This window comes from Coregonus clupeaformis, chromosome 26, assembly GCF_020615455.1.
Source record: "Coregonus clupeaformis isolate EN_2021a chromosome 26, ASM2061545v1, whole genome shotgun sequence".
NCBI classification, from domain to species: Eukaryota; Metazoa; Chordata; class Actinopteri; order Salmoniformes; family Salmonidae; genus Coregonus; species Coregonus clupeaformis.
The window spans coordinates 39,276,632-39,297,259 of record NC_059217.1 but is presented as its reverse complement, the minus strand read 5'-3'; the positions used below and the strand labels follow the sequence as shown (position 1 = coordinate 39,297,259).

Genomic DNA, 20,628 nt, shown 5'->3' with positions numbered 1-20,628 from the left:
CATTTTTAACAATTCTGTGAATAATTTAACATCTTTATATATGGCACACCTGGCTCATGTGGTTGTGTATTCTACATCACTATGAACAGTTTAATATAATATAATCCACCTCTGGCCTGCTAGCTCCCCTACCTCTACGGAAGCACAGTTCCCGCTCAGCCCAGTCAAAGCTATTCGCTGCTCTGGCACCCCAATGGTGGAACAAGCTCCCCCACGACAGCGGAGTCACTGACCACCTTCCGGAGACACTTGAAACCCTACCTCTTTAAGGAATACCTGGAATAGTATCAAGTAATCCTTCTTCCCCCACCCCCCATTAAAAAAATTATAATAATAAATAAACAATAAAAAATACAAAAATGGTGGTTGTCCCACTGGCTACCATAAGTTGAATGCACCAATTTGTAAGTCGCTCTGGATAAGAGCGTCTGCTAAATGATGTAAATGCAAATGTAATAATTAATATAATTATAATATCATAATATAATTAATTTCTGGGCATACTACAATAATACTGTATTTCAAACAGGTATGGTCCAATAAGACCCCATTGAGTTGTTTGGTGGTCATATTGGAAAAAGGCTTCTGTGGGGTTAATGTGTAAATTATGTGATGGCCCTGTACCTACAAATCTTTTTAAAACTGTGTTCTAGCTGTGTGTGTGCAATTTGGTGCCTATCAAAGTTAGAATCTATAAATATAGCTGCCCTATTACATGGACTTCTATGGCTAAGCTTCCAGCTTTTAACAATAGTTGTAGCTGGTGCTATATCATTTGAAAGGTGATTTTATGACCTTTCAGAACCACTTGTCAAACTAACTTTTTAATGTATCAGTTTCCTTTTTAAAGCCATTAATACAGGTAATTCTGATATGTACCCTAGACTGTCCTGCTCATTTCCTAAAATGTGTCTGATGGATAGTTGTGAATATAAGCTTTCTAATGATTAAAAGCAATAACTTGATGTATATGTAACCGGTGTGAAATGGCTAGCTAGTTAGCGGTGCGTGCTAGTAGCGTTTCAATCGGTAACGTTACTCGCTCTGAGACCATGAAGTAGTTGTTTCCCTTGCTCTGCAACCGCTGCGTGCTCATGTATTTTGTATCGACGGGAGATTTCCCGTGTGCCTTGTATTTTCCAGTGCGCCTGTTTTGTGCCCTGGAGTGTGTTTGACGCATTTCTGCGTAAACCTGTATTTTTCGGAGTAAAGCCTGTGTTTCTGTGATTTACCCTCCTGCGCCTGACTCCTTCCACACCACCTCATCACATCGAGGGTGACTTGTCGATGTGTGCAGAGGGTCCCTGGTTCAAGCCCAGGTTGGGGGCGAGGAGAGGGATGGAAGCAAAACTCTTACATATACTGACATTGTTTTTCAGTGGGTAAAATCCCTATGGGAAAAATGAATGTGATGGAGGGATGAATAAAAGAGTGATAACAAATAGAAAGCCACCATTGCTGCACTGCTATCACACATTTCCCAACTCCACGGACATGGACCTTTAAAAAATATATATCACTATAAGACATCGACGGCCCAAATTTGGTAGTCTGGCTCATGGACTAATTGGATCATTCAGATCTGGATAGTGGTTGATTGTAAGAAATACATTTGCTCAACAGATTTCTTCAAAATCTCATTTAATATCCTTAAACTAAATTAAAATGTCTTGCCATCTCTGTAAAGTCAACCATCTACCATCTGTAAACTAGTCGACTCCTGATAAGTGAAATGGTTTAATTGGTTCAGGACTACATTAAGTACATGAGAGCTTTCAGATATCCACAGCATGAAAAGTTAAGTATTTGAATTGGAACCTGTGGAGTTCTCACTTATCCGGAGTCGACTGTAGTGTCACAATGCTTATTACACATACATTACAAGGATTAATACAACTGACAGGTAAAAAATAATCATGTTGTTAAGTAGTTGTTTTGGAAAAGCAAGAAAGGTTAATTACATGCCAGCTGCTGAAAATGTATATTATTACTCACACTTATAGACATATTAGTCCAATGCTAAAGCACTGTAAATCTGAAAACCAAAACAGTTACTTGGTTTGTAAATTAGATTTAAGTTTGTTCTTGTTTTTCTGAAACATAATTGAAAGTCATCGGGTATTGAAAACTTAAAATCACAGAATAAGATTCAAGTATGCTAAAGTTGGTCATTGTCTTAGAGATTATACGGTACTTTTGTATACTTTCTAGCCAGTAGTTCTGAAAGTAGCGCTCACGAGCCAAAAGTGGTCCCGGAAAATTGCGCACTACGTCACAGTTTCCAGAAAAAAGTTGCTTTCAAACTCGGGATTTCATGGCTAATTGAGGTAAGACAGTAATTCTGCATGTATGAACTACACATTGACACATCCAGCCCAAAGCGGGAGGTTAAAAAAATACTTACTAATCGCCAAAGTACCAGAGCATGTCTTTAAACTACTATTACAAAACACATAAATAAGCCAAAACCGAGGACAATCTCTTATTGTACCTATGGTCAATACTGCCCGTCTTGGATCAGTAATGTGAAAAGGGCACTGGTGCATTCTTTGACATACTGCCAATACTCTTTAGGGCTATTTATCAATGTAAATAAAGGTGTATCCTGCATTCAACTGCATCCTGGTAAGAATGAGTCATTTTTGGGGTAGAGCAATGTTCAGCGTTTACATGACTGGTTTCTTAAATAATGTATGTACAATGACAGTTCTCATATAACTGAGACATAAATTATATACACAAATCTGCACATACTGTATTTCTTATTTCGAGCAGAAGACATTATTATATAGAGAATTGGAGGGGGAGATGATTTCCTATCCAAAATCTTCACAATAAAAGTTTATATTTGGTCTTTCTTGGTATAACAGAGGAAAGTAGCCAGCCACACCTGAAGCCACAAATAAAGTTCCATTCTTGTTAAATCTCTTCAGTTCTGGACCCTGTAGATTAGATAGTAGAGCAGGAAGAAGATGAAGACCAGTCCTACTGAGACATAGCAGAGGATTTTGCGATTGTCTCTTCCAGATCGCACCATGCCAGAGAACCTCTTCACACTGCCAGTCAACAGTCCTGTAGCACTCAGAAAATTGGAATCCTAGAAACAGAAAAGGAAGAGTGGATTGATGAACTTACTACATACATCAGGAAACTCGTTAGATGCAGAACTATACCGCCCAGCCCCAGACAGCCACCTGCTACATTCAGATTACCCTGGCCTTGCTCAATACTTACCATGCCATCCAAATATGAATTCTGGTCTTCAGCTTCTTTGTCAATGTCGTAGGCAAGCTTTAAGGTGACACAGAATTAGGATGAAAAGTCAGCAGCTAAATTTAATACAAGTTTTTTTTCAAAAAGTTAAAAAATTATAATAAAAACAAAGTAAATCAAATAAGTTAAAATTAGCAGCTAACTTTTACAATAATACTAGCTATGCCTGCTACTTTATTTGCAAGTTGTTGGTAGCATACTGGTAGATGTAACTGGTCAGTGGTCACACATACCGATTTCAATCTGGAAACTTTGGAGGCCAAATTGTCAGCCAGAAGCTTGTTTTCCGCGTCCAACATATCGTCAACAGCACCTTGTCCTATTATGACAAGCATAGGGAGTGAATAATAGGACAGATATGTACATACGAGCAAGATAGATCACGTAAAAAAAACTAACGTTATGCTAACTAGCTAACACATTTACTAGATAACTACGACCAGAGACAGCTAGCTCGACAATCTGTACTTTGACAATCTACAATTCACACTGGGTTAGACACATAAAAAGCAATCTACATACAATTCTTCCAAAACGATTAGTCCGTAAAAATGTTCGTTTAAGAATATGGGTCAACAATGTTTATAATGAAGACGTGTCACATAGCAAATTACCTCGATTCCAGTCCGCCATCTTGATTGTTGACGTTTCAGCAAATTTACGGAAGCCCGTTGAGACCACTGAGCTATGGTAGGTTGCAATGACTGTAGGGGAAAGATTATGTATATACTGACAAGATACACGTCTCACCGCCCTAACAATGGGAGTCGTTGTCCACAAAGTAGACCAGCGGGCTTTCTAGCTCCCGCCTTTCTTTGGATTGGTGGAGACATATCATTATTGTAATCTATTTTTGAATATTCGATTAGGGTTGTTGTGACGTCACCGCATGTATTCAATGGAGAGCAATGCTATGCTATTAGCCTCATGACATAAATATGCATAGCCATCTCGAGACAACTCCAATATAAAGTATTTTTTCTCAAAGTTGCCGGGATGTCACGTGTCCTACTTATATCAGTAAACTCGTAACAACTTAAGCATTACGAAACTTATATTTGATCAAATAAACCTCATATAGCAAATAAGCCATTCATTGCTTTGTTGACCAAATTTGACAATGTCATTGACCTCCATACAAAAACTCCTTGCTTGAGGGAGACACAGTTGAGTTGAGACTCTTTTCCTCTTCCTCTCTGCTGTAGGTTGGTTGAGACCAGGGGTGTATTCATTACGGAAACCGTTTACCGTTTAAGAACCAAACGGAAGTAAACAGAGAACACTGAACAAAACAGGGAGGGACCTACCTGAATTTGTCCAATAGAAACTCTCGTTTGCGTTTTCCGCTTGGAGTAAACTGTTTCTGTTGCAAAAATTGCAACAGACGAAACGTTTTGCAAATGAATCAGCGTAACGAATAGCTACACCCCAGAAATAAAAAGCATTTATTTGGTTCGCGTCGTATAAAGACAGAACGTGATCTCGATACTTGAACGAGGCTATCTAACCCCGATCCTAATCTTTAAAAAAAAGTCGATTTTGACAAAAGCTGTATCTTGTCTAGACAAAACCACTGAACGTAATACACATCCGGGAATGTAAACGCGATTTATATCACATCATGTGTGACCTGGTGGATTTGTTGTGACTCTTTCTCTTGTCGGTAAGTGATGTTTTACGGAATGACTGTAGTCGCAGGTGTTAGTACTTCTTCAGCATGGATTATATGATGGTGTTGTAGGCCTATAATTAGGCCACTTTCGTCATTATATTGATCGCTGACGTTGCCATTTCTTACAGAGATAAATTGATGCGCCCAGGTAGGCGGCCTAGTAGTAGTAGGCCTACATTTACAGCAGCACCTAGGATTAGGCAAAGTTAAAATAATAAGCAGTGTTGCAGCTTTGTCTTATTTAGTGTGAGTAGAATGGACATTGATGAATATTGATGCTCTTGGGGACTTTTATAATAGATACATTCTAAATAAACCTATGGCATAAAAAAGCGTTGCAGAAGTATCTAGTTACAAAGCCCAATGTTTTTTGTCATTTGATTTATCAATATTTGTATTATGTGTTTTGTGAAATATTTAACAGTAGTATTTTTTTAATGTTTCCAGTTTACTCACATGTTTGTCTCTCTACATTTCAGTTTACCTGTCAGTTTCTTATGCAGAATAAAGTTGATGAAGCAAAGATATGATGCAGTCTACACACCATAAGGGATGAAGTAACCGGCAAAACAATGTTGATCTGAATTCAAATACATTAGTTAAGGATATCATATCATCAGAAAGGGATGTCAGAGATGGACAGGGAAGCTCATGCAGAAGATGAGCCCAGAGGAGGGACTGGGTTAGTGGATGCCTTTAAGATCCTCTCTAAGGTCCCATATGAGAGACAGCTAAGCCTGACTTTCAAGTTGGGTGGCAGCCTGGCTGAGGAGCTGGTACATGCCATGTCTCTCATCAGCCTCGGGAAGCGGTCAGAGGCACTGGACAAGCTCCAGGCTTTGGGAGACAACAACATCATTGCTAACCATCTGGTTGAAAAGGTGAGAATGTGTGGAGTCAAGTTGGAGGACTTAACAGTGAGCATTGTTCCTTTCCAAGACTCTACCGTTGGCACCTTAGCAGACCTAGCGAGGATTTTCAAGGTGTTGGCTGAGGAGAGGTTGTGTGACTCATCTCTGAGGGATTTGGCTTACCAGACGGCTCTAGCCACATGCAAGCACAATAACAGTGGTGAAGAGAGTTCTGAATCAGAATACATACAGATGCAGCTGAGAGAGGAAGCCAAACGGGTCTGCGGGCCTCAGATTGAGGACACAGTTAGGGGGAAGTGTTTCCCTAAGGACTCCTCATCAGGACTTTGCTCCATCCCCCCACTGGACCAAGGGAGCACAGCTTTACAAAAATCAGGCTTTCCCAATCAGACAGGAAGTGGTCACAGTCCGCCGTCCTCCCTACGGGACGACACCTCCATATGTTCCTACCCTACTCACTTGGAGATCAGTGTATCCGAAACGGTTGGCTTTAAAACAAGCAACATCCCTTCCCAGCCTCCTCCTCCAATGAATTTGGAGCCTGTGCAATCACCTGTTCCAAATTGTGGTACAAATACAGGAGACGAAGGTGCATTTAAATACTTTTCCAGGGTTACTTCTCGGGATACACCACCCACACAAAATGTGCCTGAGCCTGTTAAAGGAGAAATGGACAGAGTTACAAGTGTTGCAGTGTCTCGCGAACACAGAACAGGGTCAGAGGAGGTGAGAGTTTCACCCCTTTCTCCTTTCTCTTTTACTCCAGCTCACACTAAGTTTGATAACCCTGAGAGTCCAAACGCACATTCCGAACCATGTCCAAAAAATAACCTTGTGCCTACCTCAAACACCAATAGGCCAACTTCTCATCCGACTACCACTGAACCAGTGTCAGCAAGTGTTCCATTGAAAACACCAAATCAGAAGATGGAGGAGGAGGAGGAAGCGTTTTTCTCCTTTGTCATCTTGCATGCAGCAGAGGACAAGGATATGGCTGAGAAGTTTAAAGAGAAACTAGAGGCTATAGTTGTAGGTGAAGGAGCAACCTTCTCTCAGGAATTTGCCGTCCCAGGCAGGAACACCCTCATGTGTGTGGAGGATGCCATCAACAATTCAGCCTTCACTATCCTGATGCTTACTCGCAACTTCAACACCCGTCTGCTGGAGGTAGAAACCAGTTCTGCGCTCATGAATGCCATTGAGAACCGGCACAAGTACAACACTGTCATCCCTTTTCTGCCACAGGAGAACCGTATGCCCCGAGAGAACATGCCCAAAGTTCTGAGGATCTTTATTCCGTTAGAGGAAGGTAATGCCTTTGAGAAAAAGGCAAAAAGGGCCATGGCTCCAGCAAAGATTGCTCAACAGAGGACGGTGTGGTTGAGCGAGCAGGCAGTGAAGGCGCAGGTTAGGAGACAGGAGAGACTACGACTAGAGGAAAAGCTTCAAATGGATTTCATTCGTGAATGTCAGGAGACGAAAAGGCTAGAGAATGAAAAAATGCAGAGATATTTGTTGCAACAACAACTTGCCAATCAACCCTCGACTCCCGCAATGCCTCACTTTACTGCTCCATTTTTAGGAAGTATGCCTGTAAATGTGTCCAATATGTCAGTGACACCACAGCAAGATGGGTGGAGTCACCCATCAGGAAACATCCACATTCAGAATGCTCGCTATATCATGTTTGGGAATGACTCTAAAATGACTGTCAGACAAGGTGGGGACAGCAGTGGGGATGAAGATGACAGGTTCTAAATGGGATATGATGTAATAAAGGAGAGGAGGGTTAAATGTGATCTTGTGAAAGCTAGTTATTCTGGAGTAATCATTTAGGGGTATATTCCACTTTTGGAATAGAAATCCTGTTTATTTTCTTCTTGAAGACCATTTTGTGTATTGATGGTGTTTTTACATTGAATATGATCATAGTTCAATGTTACATTAGTTGATTGCTTAAACATTGTATTTCCGATGCCCTGTACCATTTAAGAGAATGTTCTCATTTTGAATCAACTGTCATCGCTTGCAAAAGCTGTAATTAAAAACATCTGGAGACAATGGTGCAGTCTCAGTCTCAGGTGCACAGAGAATGAGAGGATTGGTGCAAACTGGTGAATAGGTAATCAGATTAGATGAAAAATGAGAAGTTTGTTTGGATTTCATTGGTGTAATATAATTGTTTCCCTTTTAAAATTCTATCAGTGTTTTTTTTGTTCATTGTGTTCAATTACTTCCGATATGCATTAAATACGTAAGGCTCTTTTTACTTGAACCTATTTGTTGATACTGTGTTTAACTTAACAAGGCCTACTACATATGGTTCAACAATAGAGCAGCATAAAGGAATTCAAGCTTGATTACATTTTATTCAATCAATAGTCTAGAGGTACATAACATTTTATATAAAATAATATGTGCAAAAAATACAAACAACAAAGATGTAGATACATTTAGATTTTGTAGAAATATCAGTGAATGTGCATGGGTAAAACATGTGCCTATTTAAAAACATTTAGTATATGGGATAGCAAAATAAACAATGAGAAGATCAATGTAGTCAGTCATGTATCAGTATTTTCCCCCAGATCTGGTTTTCTGATTGTAATATCCTTTAAAACAGGTCGGTAAAATACATTTATTTTTAACTGGCTAAGGGAATATAATGTCCTTGAAGACTGGGGACCTCCACTGGCAGCCCGGCAGGGAGTAGAGGGGGTGCGGTTTCACTAACATACTGTTACATGACTCCTTTACCCGGGTCATGCACACCTGATTTGGGCCATGTATGTCCCAGCTATGCAGTCTCCTTGTGGGTTTCATGGGCCGATCATAGCACCATCTCGCCGGTCCCACAGGTCTGTCATAAGAGTCCAGGAACCTCTCGATTGAGTAATAAGGTCCCAGAGATCCCACTCCACCTCCATGGAGCCTCTGTGAGTGATAGAAAGGCGAAGTCCAGTCCACAGACCCAGTAGAGTCATAATAACCTCTTGGTTCCTGTGGAGGGTACTGTAACTTCATCCAGCCCAAGGATCCATGCAGCCCACTTCTACTCCCACAGTGCCTCTCCCAATGGCTGCAGCCTAGCTCTGTCCAGCACCAGCCCAGAGAGCCAGCCATACTGTACCCGGCCTCCAGCGCCCTCTGGTGCCTGCTCCTCCTGGCCTTCCTGTGCTGCCTGAAGTCCCCCAGCAGGAAGTTTCCCAGGTGGGCTGGGTGGATGCCCCAATGGTGGCCCTTCCCGTCCTCGCAGCGGCCCACCTTGATTTATAGTTTGATTGAATTTTTTTGACTGTAATTAAAAAAAATACATAGGCTATACAGCCAATACCTACTTTTAAAAAAAAACTATCAAGGACAACACAATTACTTATTTCCATTGTGGTCCTTTTATACTGAACACAAATACAAACGCAACATGTAAAGTGTTGGTCCCATGTTTCATGAGCTGAAATAAAAGATCCCAGAAATGTTCCATATGCACAAAAAGCTTATTTATGTCAAATTTTGTGCAGAAATTTGTTTACATCCCTGTTAGTGAGCATTTCTTCTTTGCCAAAATAATCCATCTACCTGACAGGTTTGGCATATCAAGAAGCTGATTAAACAGCATGATCATTACACAGGTGCATCTTGTGCTGGTAACAATAAAAGGCCACTCTAAAATGTGCAGTTTTGTCACACAACACAATGCCACAGATGTCTCAAGTTTTGAGGGAACATCCACCAGAGCTGTTGCCAGAGAATTGAATGTTAATTTCTCTACCATAAGCTGCCTCCAACATAATTTTAGAGAATTTGGCAGTACGTCCAACCGACCTCACAACCACAGACCACGTGTAACCAGGCCAGCCCAGGATCTCGACATCCGGCTTCTTCACCTGCGGGATCGTCTGAGACCAGCCACCCAGACAGCTGATGAAACTGAGGAGTATTTCTGTCTGTAATAATGCCCTTTTGTGGGGAAAAACTCATTCTGATTGGCTGAGCCTGGCTCCCAGTGGGTGGGCCTAGCACCCAAGTGGGTTGGCCTATACCCTCCTAGGCCCACCCATTGCTGCGCCCCTGCCCAGTCATGAAATCCATAGATTAAGGCCTAATGAATTTATTTCAATTGACGCATTTCCTTATATGAACTGAAATTGTTGCATGTTGCGTTTATATTTTTGTTCAGTATACTTTACCTTCACAAAGCATTCGTTCAAGGACAGGTTGTGCCTCACGCTGTTCCTCCAGCCCTGGCCCTGACCTCCCGACCCCCGGGCCCTGAAGTAGGGGAACCACTCCTCCATGGCCCTGTAGATAGAGGCTAGGTTGAGCTTCAAAGAGGAGGAGGAGAGGATGACTTTGGCGATCAGGGCGACGTAGGAGAGCGAGGGCTTTGTAGAGGGATCCGGATCTCTGTGTATTGTGTCCTCTCCCTCACAAGTTTTGTTGCTGTCTGAGGGCTTGGACTGAATATCACCCGGCAGACTGGATGTTTCTGTGGGGATGTCCTCGCAAACAGTGCTGAGGTCTGTCTTGAGGACCTCACTCTTTACTGGAAGAGTTTCTCCATCTCTGCCTGACCCTGACCCCAGCTCTTCCATCTCTGTCTCCTTGGAAATGACTCCACCTGCCTTTACCTCTCTGAACATCCCTTCTACTGGCTGTACTTCTAACTTCTCTTTCTCTGTGTTCATATCTCTCTGTCTGTCGTGAATTTCAGTTGTCAGCTTTGCAGCACAAATGCTGAGTGTCTTTAGAGAGCATTCCTACATGCTGTCTGGTATTAGTAGAATGGCATTTCTGCTGTAGGCTACTTGTCTTTCTTGTGATGGTTTGACCGGTTTGACTCTTTTATAGCTCCTTTCTTCTTAACCACATTCAGTCCCTGCATGATTTGGGTTGGGCATGCCACATTCTCACAGATAAAAGTACACTCTGATGAAACATTCATCATCAAATAGGAAACTGTACATAGTGAATTCTGATAAGATTTTATGTGGTCATTGTTTGCCATTTTGAGTTGAACAATGGGGTTAACCCTTAAAGAATGTTATTTCTTATAAAGCAAAGTATGTAATGTTCTGCAGAGTGCCGAGTTTTGGACATTATGAGAGAAAAAAAAGGCTTTTAATATTTGAAACATTTTGGGGCTTGTTGGCAGTTAACCTGAAGTGTCTATACAAGGAGTATCATCTTCAAAACAAACATGTTTTATCCAGTATTTATTACATGATTAACCCTTCAACCCTTATTAGGAGAAGTTGAATAACATTACTTTCCACATAGGAGACAACAAACTATCATAGAAAACATTGTTTTGGTTCGAATATAGTCTTTTGTGACAGCACACACGTGAGATCTGGTTCTGGATGCCGAGATTAGTTGGAATCAAATAGTTCGAATCAAATATCCCAATGTATTGCTATGTATATCATTGTTGCGAAGTAGTGTCTCAAAGAAGAGGCATTGAGATGATATGTTCTCAGTATTCTCCTGAGCCCACACTGCATAGTTGAAGTCCCTTCTGACCTATTTATAGTGCTGGCCCTTGCTACAATGTCATCTGTAACTCGAATCCATATGTTTATTCACAGCATGTTGAATGTCAGTTGCCAGAGAAAAGCAGAGAACTCGGCTCTGCGATTCCCCTTCACTCTGTCACTAGACAGCCCAATGGAGCCTGCTGCGGTCGAACCAAGACCCACTGGGGTCAGCAGCCTCCTGGGTGTCCCAGGGCTCATCACCTGGGATGGGGACGAGGCGAACGACGCAGAGGTGATCGGTGGCATCAGGACCAAGTCCTCTCCTCTCCCACGGAGAAGGAGCGCCAATGACTTAAAGGACTGTGTGCTCGAGCTGACCCCGTCCAACTCCCGGAGGGTGTCCTTTGCGGACGCCCTCGGCCTAAACCTGGTGAAAGTGAAAGAGTTTGACTCGTGGGACATAACAATCCCGTTGAACTTCAATGCCCTGGAGGGAGAGAAAGAGGTAAAGGAATACTACTTGTCCTCGTTATACACTCCTCCACCATCCCAAGACGCCATGGTCCTGAGAGTTCAGGAGCAGAAGCTAGAGCTGGAAAGTATTGACTTACTCCACCAGACTACAATACTGAGGGGGGTGGTCCGCGTTTTCAATGTCTCCTTTGATAAGATGGTGTACATCCGCACCTCTCTGGACGCCTGGGCCACGCACTTTGACCTGCTGGCAGAGTACATACCGGGGTCCAGCGATGGAGACACTGACTGCTTCTCATTCAAGCTCACCCTGGTGCCTCCCTTCGGGGAAAAGGGGGCCAGAGTGGACTTCTGTCTCCGGTATGAGACCCCTGTTGGGACTTTCTGGGCCAACAATAGTGACCAGAACTATGTGATGTTTTGTCACCAGAAAATCAAAGAGCCGAAAGAAAAACCACAAAAAGACAAAAGTGGGTGCAGGAAAAGCATCCTGAAAGACATCAGGTGAGGATAGTCAGATCAATCGAAACAGGTTTGTTTTGAGTGTCGATTGATGGAATGATTGAATGCTAGTACTTTTTATCAAATTAATAGAGGGGTTATTTGTGTTATGTGTGGTCCAGTCTAGTGGTCCAGTCATGTGACAGCTATGATGCTTTCATATTGATAATGCCTCACCTCAAAATACACCCTTTTACCAAATTTGTTTTACTTCCTAAAGATAAACCAACTGACAGTTTATTGCAAAATGATGATATTACAGTAAATGTTGGACAATTGTTGTTGGGGTCTTTTTGCCCGAGCTTTCATTTAATTTATTTACAGTCATGAGTTTCCCTGTGACGAAAACTGGTCGTCAACCAATGCTGAATCTTCAGGTAATCATTAATTGTACTAAATCATTAAAAAGTCAAATGACTCAGACATACAGCGGATAAAATCAATTAGATAAAGTCATTAACTAAAACCAATTAGAATAAATCATTAGCTAATGTCAATTATGATTTTTCCTCTCTAGATGTACACAACCGTGGAGGAAAGATGGCTAGTGTGAACACTTCTGAGTCTCAGTCAGGAGCACTCCAAGATGATCGTCAGAAATTACTGGTGAGTAACACCTGTGGCATTTGGATTTCGGAACATCTACAGATGTGTCATTTATCCAGTGTTTATTTACAACATAAGCCTTTGTGATACATAGATTTACATAACTTTTACGTAACTTTTTCAAATGGGCCTTTGCAGGGCTTGAAAAGGAGACCGGGGTCTCGATGTGACTCCTTATTAAAATAAAGGTCAGATAAAAAAATTAAATAAAGAATAATAGTGATTTTCTTGTTATTGTGGCCTTCAATGGGGTTTTCATTTAGTGGAATTAAAGGTTTGAACAGGGTTTAATTGAGTTACTTTTTAAATATACAGTAAATAGCATGGTAAAATGGTTAGGCTTAAACAGTTTGGGGTGACCTCAGAAACAAGAGACTGTGAACCCTGTTGCTCTTTCTCAATATGTCATGTGATTGCTGCTGTCTGAGCCCTGAGGGTCATTACTTTAACATTCTGTACTAGTTGCATCTTTATGACACTTGAGGACATACAGTTTGTGTCCTCCTGAAGGAGTTAAATGCTAAGTATTTATACATGTTGCATTACAGGAGCTAAGAGAGGTCTTACATGGTCACATGAGTGACTGAGCTATACATTGCATTGGTAACACGCTCTCTTTAAATGTATATTAGTCTCTCATGAGTCGTGACAAACAAACACATTATAATGTTACTGGCCAGAGGCCAGCGCTCATGTGAGATTTGGTTCGGGGTGCCAAGATTAAATGTACACTACCAGTCAAAGGTTTGGACATATCTACTCATTCAAGGGTTTTTCTTTATTTTTACTATTTTTTACATTGTAGAATATTAGTGAAGACATCAAAACTATGAAATAACACATATGGAATCATGTAGTAACCAAAAAAGTGTTGAACAAATCAAAATATATTTTACATTTGAGATTCTTCAAATAGCCACCCTTTGCCTTGATGACAGCTTTGCACACTCTTGGCATTCTCTCAACCAGCTTCATGAGGTAGTCACGTGGAATGCATTTCAATTAACAGATGTGCCTTGTTGAAAGTTAATTTGTGGAATTTATTTCCTTCTTAATGCGGTTGCCAATCAGTTGTGTCGTGACAAGGTAGGGGTGGTATACAGAAGATAGCCCTATTTGGTAAAAGACCAAGTCCATATTATGGCAAGAACAGCTCAAATATGCAAAGAGAAATGACAGTCCATCATTACTTTAAGACATGAAGGTCAGACAATACTGAAAATCTCAAGAACTTTGAAAGTTTTTTCAAGTGCAGTCGCAAAAACCATTAAGTGCTATAATGAAACTGGCTCTCATGAGGACCACCACAGGAATGGAAGACCCAGAGTTACCTCTGCTGCAGAGGATAAGTTCATTAGAGTTACCAGCCTCGGTAATTGCAGCCCAAATAAATGCTTCACAGAGTTCAAGTAACAGTTACATCAACGGATGATCTCCGCATGTGTAGTTCCCACCGTTAAGAATGGAGAAGGAGGTGTTATGGTGTGGGGGTGCTTTGCTGGTGACACTGTCTGTGATTTCTTTAGAATTCAAGGCACACTTAACCAGCATGGCTACCACAGCATTCTGCAGCGATACGCCATCCCATCTGGTTTGCGCTTAGTGGGACTATCATTTGTTTTTCAACAGGACAATGACCCAACACACCTCCAGGCCGTGTAAGGGCTATTTGACCAAGAAGGAGAGTGATGGAGTGCTGCATCAGATGACCTGGCCTTCCCAATCCCCCGACCTCAACCCAATTAAGATGGTTTGGGATGAGTCGGACAGCAGAGTGAAGGAAAAGCAGCCAACAAGTGCTCAGCATATGTGGGAACACCTTCAAGACTGTTGGAAAAGCATTCCAGGTGAATCTGGTTGAGAGAATGCCAAGAGTGTGCAAAGCTGTCATCAAGTCAAAGGGTGGCTATTTGAAGAATCTCAAATTTAAATTATATTTTGATTTGTTTAACACTTTTTTGGTTACTACATGATTCCATATGGGCTCCCGAGTGGCGCAGCGGTCTAAGGCTGTCACGAATTCAGCCGAGGCTGCCCCTCCTCCTTGCTCGGGCAGTCTTCGGCGTTCGTCGTCACCGGAGTACTAGCTGCCACCGATCTATGTTTCTGTGTTCTACTTGTTTTGTCTTTATTGTACACACCTGGTTCCCATTATGTTCATGATTTTGTTCCCTATTTAATTCTCTGGCTCCCATTGTGTTGTGTGCGTGTTTGTTCTATGTTTGGTGTCATCGACTGGTGAGCGAGATTTGTCCTCCCTGCGTGGAGATTATGTTCATTTATTTTCACAAGTAAAGTACGTTGTCTACTAGCTCTGTGTCCTGCGCCTGACTCCGTCCTACCGCTACACACTGACACCTGACAGAAACACACACCTAATATGGAGTCAGCAGGTACATTCATTCCTTCAGGATCAGTGGATGAACACGTCCAGCAGCAAGCAACCATGATACAGACTCTCGGCACAGCCATGGATCGCGTGTTGAACACTATGGAGTGATGGGAGAGAGGGGGTTTTCCTACACCTCCTTCAACTACACTGCAACCCACACCGCTGTCCACCCCTTCGTCACCTGGGTCCAGTGGGATTCGGCTCTCGCTCCCGAGGGCATATGATGGTACAGCTGCCGGGTGCCAGGGTTTTCTGCTCCATGTAGAGCTCTACCTGGCGACCATCCACCCGGCTCCCTTGGGATACGAGAGCGTGTTCGCCCTCATCTCCTGTCTGTCAGGGAGAGCGCTCGAGTGGGCCAATGCCGAGTGGGGAGGAATAGACGCGGCGTCTGTGCGCTATGAAGATTTCACCCGCCGCTTCCGGGCGGTATTTGATCATCCACCGGAGGGGAGAGCGGCGGGGGAACGTCTGTTCCACCTCAGACAGGGGAAGAGGAGCGCTCAGGACTTCGCACTGGACTTCAGGACCCTGGCAGCCAGCGCGGGATGGAATGAGAGGGCCCTGATTGACCACTACCGATGCAGCCTACGGGAGGACGTTCGTCGGGAGCTGGCCTGCAGGGACACCACCCTTAACCTGGACCAGCTGGTGGATTTGTCGATAAGGCTGGATAACCTGTTGGCCACCCGCGGACGTCCGGATCGGGGTCCGTCCATTCCATCCCCCAGCACCTTCGACCCTACACCGATGGAGCTCGGAGGTGCTGCTCTCAGGGAGACCGGAAGGGGGGCCGTTTCCTGCACCAACTGTGGCCGCAGAGGACACACTGCTGGTCGGTGCTGGGGAGGGTCCTCAGGGAGTCGAGGCAGCAGGCAGAGCACTGGTGGACCTTCCCAGGTGAGTAGGCACCCGACTCACCCAGAGCTCCCTGTTGCGCACATGTGTATTGACATATAATTTCCTGAGTTTTCCCCGCATTCCCAGCATAATGCTCTCGTAGATTCAGGCGCAGCTGGGAACTTTATTGATCGTATATTTGCCCATATATTAGGGATTCCTATTGTTCCTGTTGATGTGCCCTTCCCTGTACATGCCTTAGATAGTCGCCCTTTAGGGTCAGGCCTGATTAGGGAGGTCACAGCTCCACTCTGGATGAAAACGCAGGAGGGTCATGAGGAGAGAATTAGTCTCTTTCTGATCGATTCTCCTGCGTTTCCAGTGGTGTTGGGGCTTCCCTGGTTAACCTCTCATGACCCCACTATTTCATGGCAACAGAGAGCTCTCAAGGGATGGTCACGTCAGTGCTCGGGGAGGTGTGTAGGTGTTTCCATAGGTGCAACTACGGTGGAAAGTCCAAACCAGGTCTCCACTATGCACATTCCCCCCGAATATGCCGATTTGGCTCTCGCCTTCTGTAAAAAGAAGGCGACTCAATTACCACCCCATCGACTGGGGGATTGTGCGATAAATCTCCAGGTAGGCGCTGTACTTCCCCGGAGTCACGTCTATCCTCTGTCACAGGAGGAGACGGCTGCTATGGAAACATATGTCTCCAAATCTCTGGGACAGGGATACATTCCGCCTTCCACTTCACCTGCCTCCTCAAGTTTCTTTTTTGTGAAGAAGAAGGATGGAGGTTTACGCCAGTGCATTGACTACCGCGGTCTCAATCAGATCACTGATAAGGACAGTTATCATTGCTAGTGTGACGGAGTCATTGCACGGGGCGTGCTTCTTCACCAAATTGGATCTCAGGAGCGTGTACAACCTGGTGCGTATCCGGGAGGGGGATGAGTGGAAGACGGCATTTAGTACCACATCTGGGCACTATGAGTACCTCGTCATGCCGTACGGGTTGATGAATGCTCCATCAGTCTTCCAATCCTTTGTCGATGAGATTTTCAGGGACCTGCACGGACAGGGTGTAGTGGTGTATATAAATTACATTCTCATATACTCCGCTACACGAGCCGAGCATGTGTCCCTGGTACGCAAGGTGCTTGGTCGACTGTAGGAACATGACCTCTACGTCAAGGCGGAGAAATGTCTGTTCTTTCAACAGTCCGTCTCCTTCCTAGGGCACAACCTGTCCGCGTCAGGGGTGGAGATGGAGAATGACCGCATTTCGGCTGTGCGTAATTGGCAGACTCCAACCACGGTTAAGGAGGTGCAGCGATTCTTAGGGTTTGCCAACTACTACCAGAGGTTTAACCGGGGCTTTGGTCAGATAGTGGCTCCCATTACCTCCTTGCTGAAGGGGGGACCGGTGCGACTGCAGTGGTCAGCTGAGGCGGACAGGGCTTTTGGTCACCTGAAGGAGCTGTTTACCTCGGCTCCTGTGCTGGCTCATCCGGATCCCTCCTTGATATTCACAGTAGAGGTGGACGCGTCCGAGGCTGGGATAGGAGCTGTACTGTCTCAGCGCTCGGGTACGCCACCAAAGCTCCGCCCCTGTGCTTTCTTTTCGAAGAAGCTCAGCCTGGCAGAGCGCAACTATGATGTGGGGGACCGGGAGCTTGTTAGCTGTTGTCAAGACTCTGAAAGCGTGGAGGCATTGGCTTGAGGGGGCTAAACACCCTTTCCTCATTTTGACTGACCACCGCATTCTGGAGTACATCCGGATGGCGGGGAGACTGAACCCTCGCCAGGGCAAGGTGGGCTATGTTTTTCACCTGTTTTGTGTTCACCCTTTCTTACAGACCAGGTTCCCAGAACGCCAAGGCAGACGCTCTGTCCCGGCTGTATGACACAGAGGAGAGGTCCATGGAGCCCACTCCCATACTTCCGGCTTCCTGTCTGGTGGCACCGGTGGTATGGGAGGTTGACGCGGACATCGAGCGGGTGTTACGTAAGGAGCCCACTCCCCCCAGTGTCCAGAGGGTCGTATGTACGTTCCGTTAGATGTCCGCGATCGATTGATCTATTGGACTCACACGTCACCCTCCTCTGGTCATCCTGGCATCGGTCGGACAGTGCACTGGGAAGTACTAGTGGCCCACTTTAGCTAAGGACGTGAGGGTTTATGTTTCCTCCTGCTCAGTGCCCTATTTACACACGTCTTCTGGCACTACGGGGTACCTGAGGATATAGTGTCTGATCGGGGTTCCCAGTTCACCTCAAGGGTCTGGAGGGCGTTCATGGAACGTCTGGGGGTCTTGGTCAGCTTGACCTCAGGGTTTCACCCCGAGAGTAATGGGCAGGTGGAGAGAGAAAACCAGGATGTGGGTAGGTTTCTGCAGTCCTATTGCCAGGACCGGCCGGGGGAGTGGTCGGTTTTCATCCCCTGGGAAGAGATGGCCCAAAACTCCCTCCGCCACTCCTCTACTAACCTTTCTCCATTTCAGTGTGTATTAGGTTATCAGCCGGTCCTGGCACCATGGCATCAAAGCCAGATCGAGGCACCTGCGGTGGATGAATGGTTTTGGCGCTCGGAGGAGACCTGGAACGCTGCCCATGTACGCCTGCAACGGGCTATCAGGCGACAGAAGGCGAGCGCCGACTGCCACCACAGTGAGGCCCCGGTGTATGCACCAGGGGACCGGGTCTGGCTCTCGACCCGAAACATGTCCCTTCGCCTGCCCTGCCGGAAGCTGGGTCGGCAGTTTGTGGGGCCATTTAAAGTCCTGAGGAGATTGAACGAGGTTTGTTATAGGTTACAGCTTCCTCCTGATTACCGTATTAACCCCTCGTTCCATGTGTCTCTCCTCAGGCCAGTGGTAGCTGGTCCACTCCAGGAGTCTGAGGTATGGGAGGTTCCTCCGCCCCCACTGGACATCGAGGGGGCACCGGCGTACTCGGTCTGTTCCATCCTGGATTCGAGGCGTCGGGTGGGGGGCCTACAGTATCTCGTGGAGTGGGAGGGGTACGGTCCGGAGGAACGGTGCTGGGTCCCTAGGAGGGACATCCTCGATCCCTCCATGTTGAGGGATTTCCACCGTCGTCATCCGACTCGCCCTGCTCCGCGTCCTCCTGGCCGTCCCCGAGGCCGGTGTCGGCGCACGGCTGGAGCCGCGTGTCAAGGGGGGGGTACTGTCACAAATTCAGCCGAGGCTGCCCCTCCTCCTTGCTCGGGCAGGCTTCGGCGTTCGTCGTCACCGGAGTACTAGCTGCCACCGATCTATGTTTCTGTGTTCCACTTGTTTTATTGTACACACCTGGTTCCCATTATGTTCATGGTTTTGTTCCCTATTTAACCCTCTGGCTCCCGTTGTGTGCGTGTTTGTTCTATGTTTGGTGTCATCGACTGGTGAGCGGGATTTGTCCTCCCTGCGTGGAGATTATGTTAATTTATTTTCAGTTTGGATGTCTTCACTATTATTCTACAATGTAAAGAATAGTAAACATAAAGAAAAACCCTTGAATGAGTAGGTGTGTCCAAACTTTTGACTGGTACTGTATATAAATATGTTTTGGCTTGGTCATGAGCAATATTTAATCTGAACGTGCCTCTCTAAATGTCATCCTCCCCAAACTAGCCTAACAATTGAGGAGGCATTGGGTGAGAAAGATTAACTGAATCTATCCTTCTTGTTGTTTGACAGGTTGAGGGCAGCCGGAACTCCAGCAGAAACAAATGACGAAAGGCAGCACGATTGGCAAAGGTGTGGGACTACTTCACCCAGAGAGAGGATGAGACCCAAGAGAAAGAGAAGGGAGCAGTGGAACCATCACCGATCCCACAGGAAAGCACATTCCCACAGGAAAAGCTTTCAAATGGGCATGAGGTACAACCACTGCCAACACAGGTCAGGAAAGAGTTTGGGCTGCAGGCGACAGATTCTCTGTCTACGTGCAAACTGTCTCCTGGTGTCCAGGACAGCACGTCTTGGGAGGAGTCACTGAAACCTGAGAAAATAGACTCAACGTTCCGATCAGCCCCATCAGAGCTGAGAGGGAAACAGGCCTCTCTGATCCCCAGCAGCAAGTCAGATTCAACTGATCAACCCGCTGCTCTGAGCCAAAATGGTGATACGTCTGTTTCCAAAGTGGAGGGAAGTGCTCTGATGCAGATGGAAACGGAGAAGGGTGGATCTGCCATCAGCACAGACATAACATATTCAGATAGCACTGTCAGGTTGGATAACAGCATAGCAGGCCCAGTACCAGGCAGCCAGACCAATAGCTTTACGTTTGGTAATGTTGTGGCCCCACTATACTGTCAGGTATTTGGTAGAGTGGAGAGTAGGAGTCAGAGTTTAACCCATAGAGGGAATCAAACAAGTGGGCGATTGCATGAAGGGGATTGAACAGTCTACACAGCCCAGAGTTACCCATCCACAGAGGAAGCAGAAACTCACTCCTGTGTTTCAACTGATACTCGTGGAACACCTGAAGACAAGCCTGTAGATCAACAGGGGTCTC

General features: G+C 45.0%; 3 protein-coding genes across 3 annotated transcripts; 2 read left to right on the top strand and 1 right to left on the bottom strand.

Moving 5' to 3' along the window:
- Positions 1-1,624: 1,624 nt before the first annotated feature.
- Positions 1,625-4,042, bottom strand: bet1l (Bet1 golgi vesicular membrane trafficking protein-like). The gene is made up of 4 exons (XM_041849522.1): positions 3,888-4,042; positions 3,507-3,592; positions 3,235-3,291; positions 1,625-3,097 (listed from the first exon to the last, which is right to left on the bottom strand). The coding sequence occupies exons 1-4, from the start codon at positions 3,904-3,906 to the stop codon at positions 2,930-2,932; spliced, it is 330 nt and encodes a 109-aa protein (XP_041705456.1). The 5' UTR covers positions 3,907-4,042; the 3' UTR covers positions 1,625-2,929.
- Positions 4,043-4,645: 603 nt separating this feature from the next.
- On the top strand, positions 4,646-8,016 carry ticam1 (toll-like receptor adaptor molecule 1). The gene is made up of 2 exons (XM_041849521.2): positions 4,646-4,936; positions 5,425-8,016. Exon 2 carries the CDS (start codon positions 5,572-5,574, stop codon positions 7,573-7,575), a length of 2,004 nt encoding a protein of 667 aa, XP_041705455.1. The 5' UTR covers positions 4,646-4,936; positions 5,425-5,571; the 3' UTR covers positions 7,576-8,016.
- Positions 8,017-11,437: 3,421 nt separating this feature from the next.
- Positions 11,438-19,896, top strand: LOC121539961 (protein phosphatase 1 regulatory subunit 3A-like). Its single transcript, XM_041848610.2, has 4 exons — positions 11,438-12,269; positions 12,591-12,643; positions 12,784-12,872; positions 19,809-19,896. The coding sequence occupies exons 1-4, from the start codon at positions 11,482-11,484 to the stop codon at positions 19,842-19,844; spliced, it is 966 nt and encodes a 321-aa protein (XP_041704544.2). The 5' UTR covers positions 11,438-11,481; the 3' UTR covers positions 19,845-19,896.
- Positions 19,897-20,628: the final 732 nt, after the last annotated feature.

Bases quoted from the DNA above. Each gene is read 5' to 3' on its own strand.
- bet1l (XM_041849522.1), bottom strand. The intron at 3,292-3,506 runs GTATGTGTGACC...GTCACCTTAAAG, and splicing joins AAGTTTCCAGATTGAAATCG to CTTGCCTACGACATTGACAA. The intron at 3,098-3,234 runs GTAAGTATTGAG...TTCTGTTTCTAG, and splicing joins ATTCATATTTGGATGGCATG to GATTCCAATTTTCTGAGTGC.
- ticam1 (XM_041849521.2), top strand. From the start codon at position 5,572: ATGTCAGAGATGGACAGGGAAGCTCATGCAGAAGATGAGCCCAGAGGA.
- LOC121539961 (XM_041848610.2), top strand. From the start codon at position 11,482: ATGGAGCCTGCTGCGGTCGAACCAAGACCCACTGGGGTCAGCAGCCTC. The intron at 12,270-12,590 runs GTGAGGATAGTC...ATTTATTTACAG, and splicing joins AGCATCCTGAAAGACATCAG to TCATGAGTTTCCCTGTGACG. The intron at 12,644-12,783 runs GTAATCATTAAT...TTTCCTCTCTAG, and splicing joins AACCAATGCTGAATCTTCAG to ATGTACACAACCGTGGAGGA.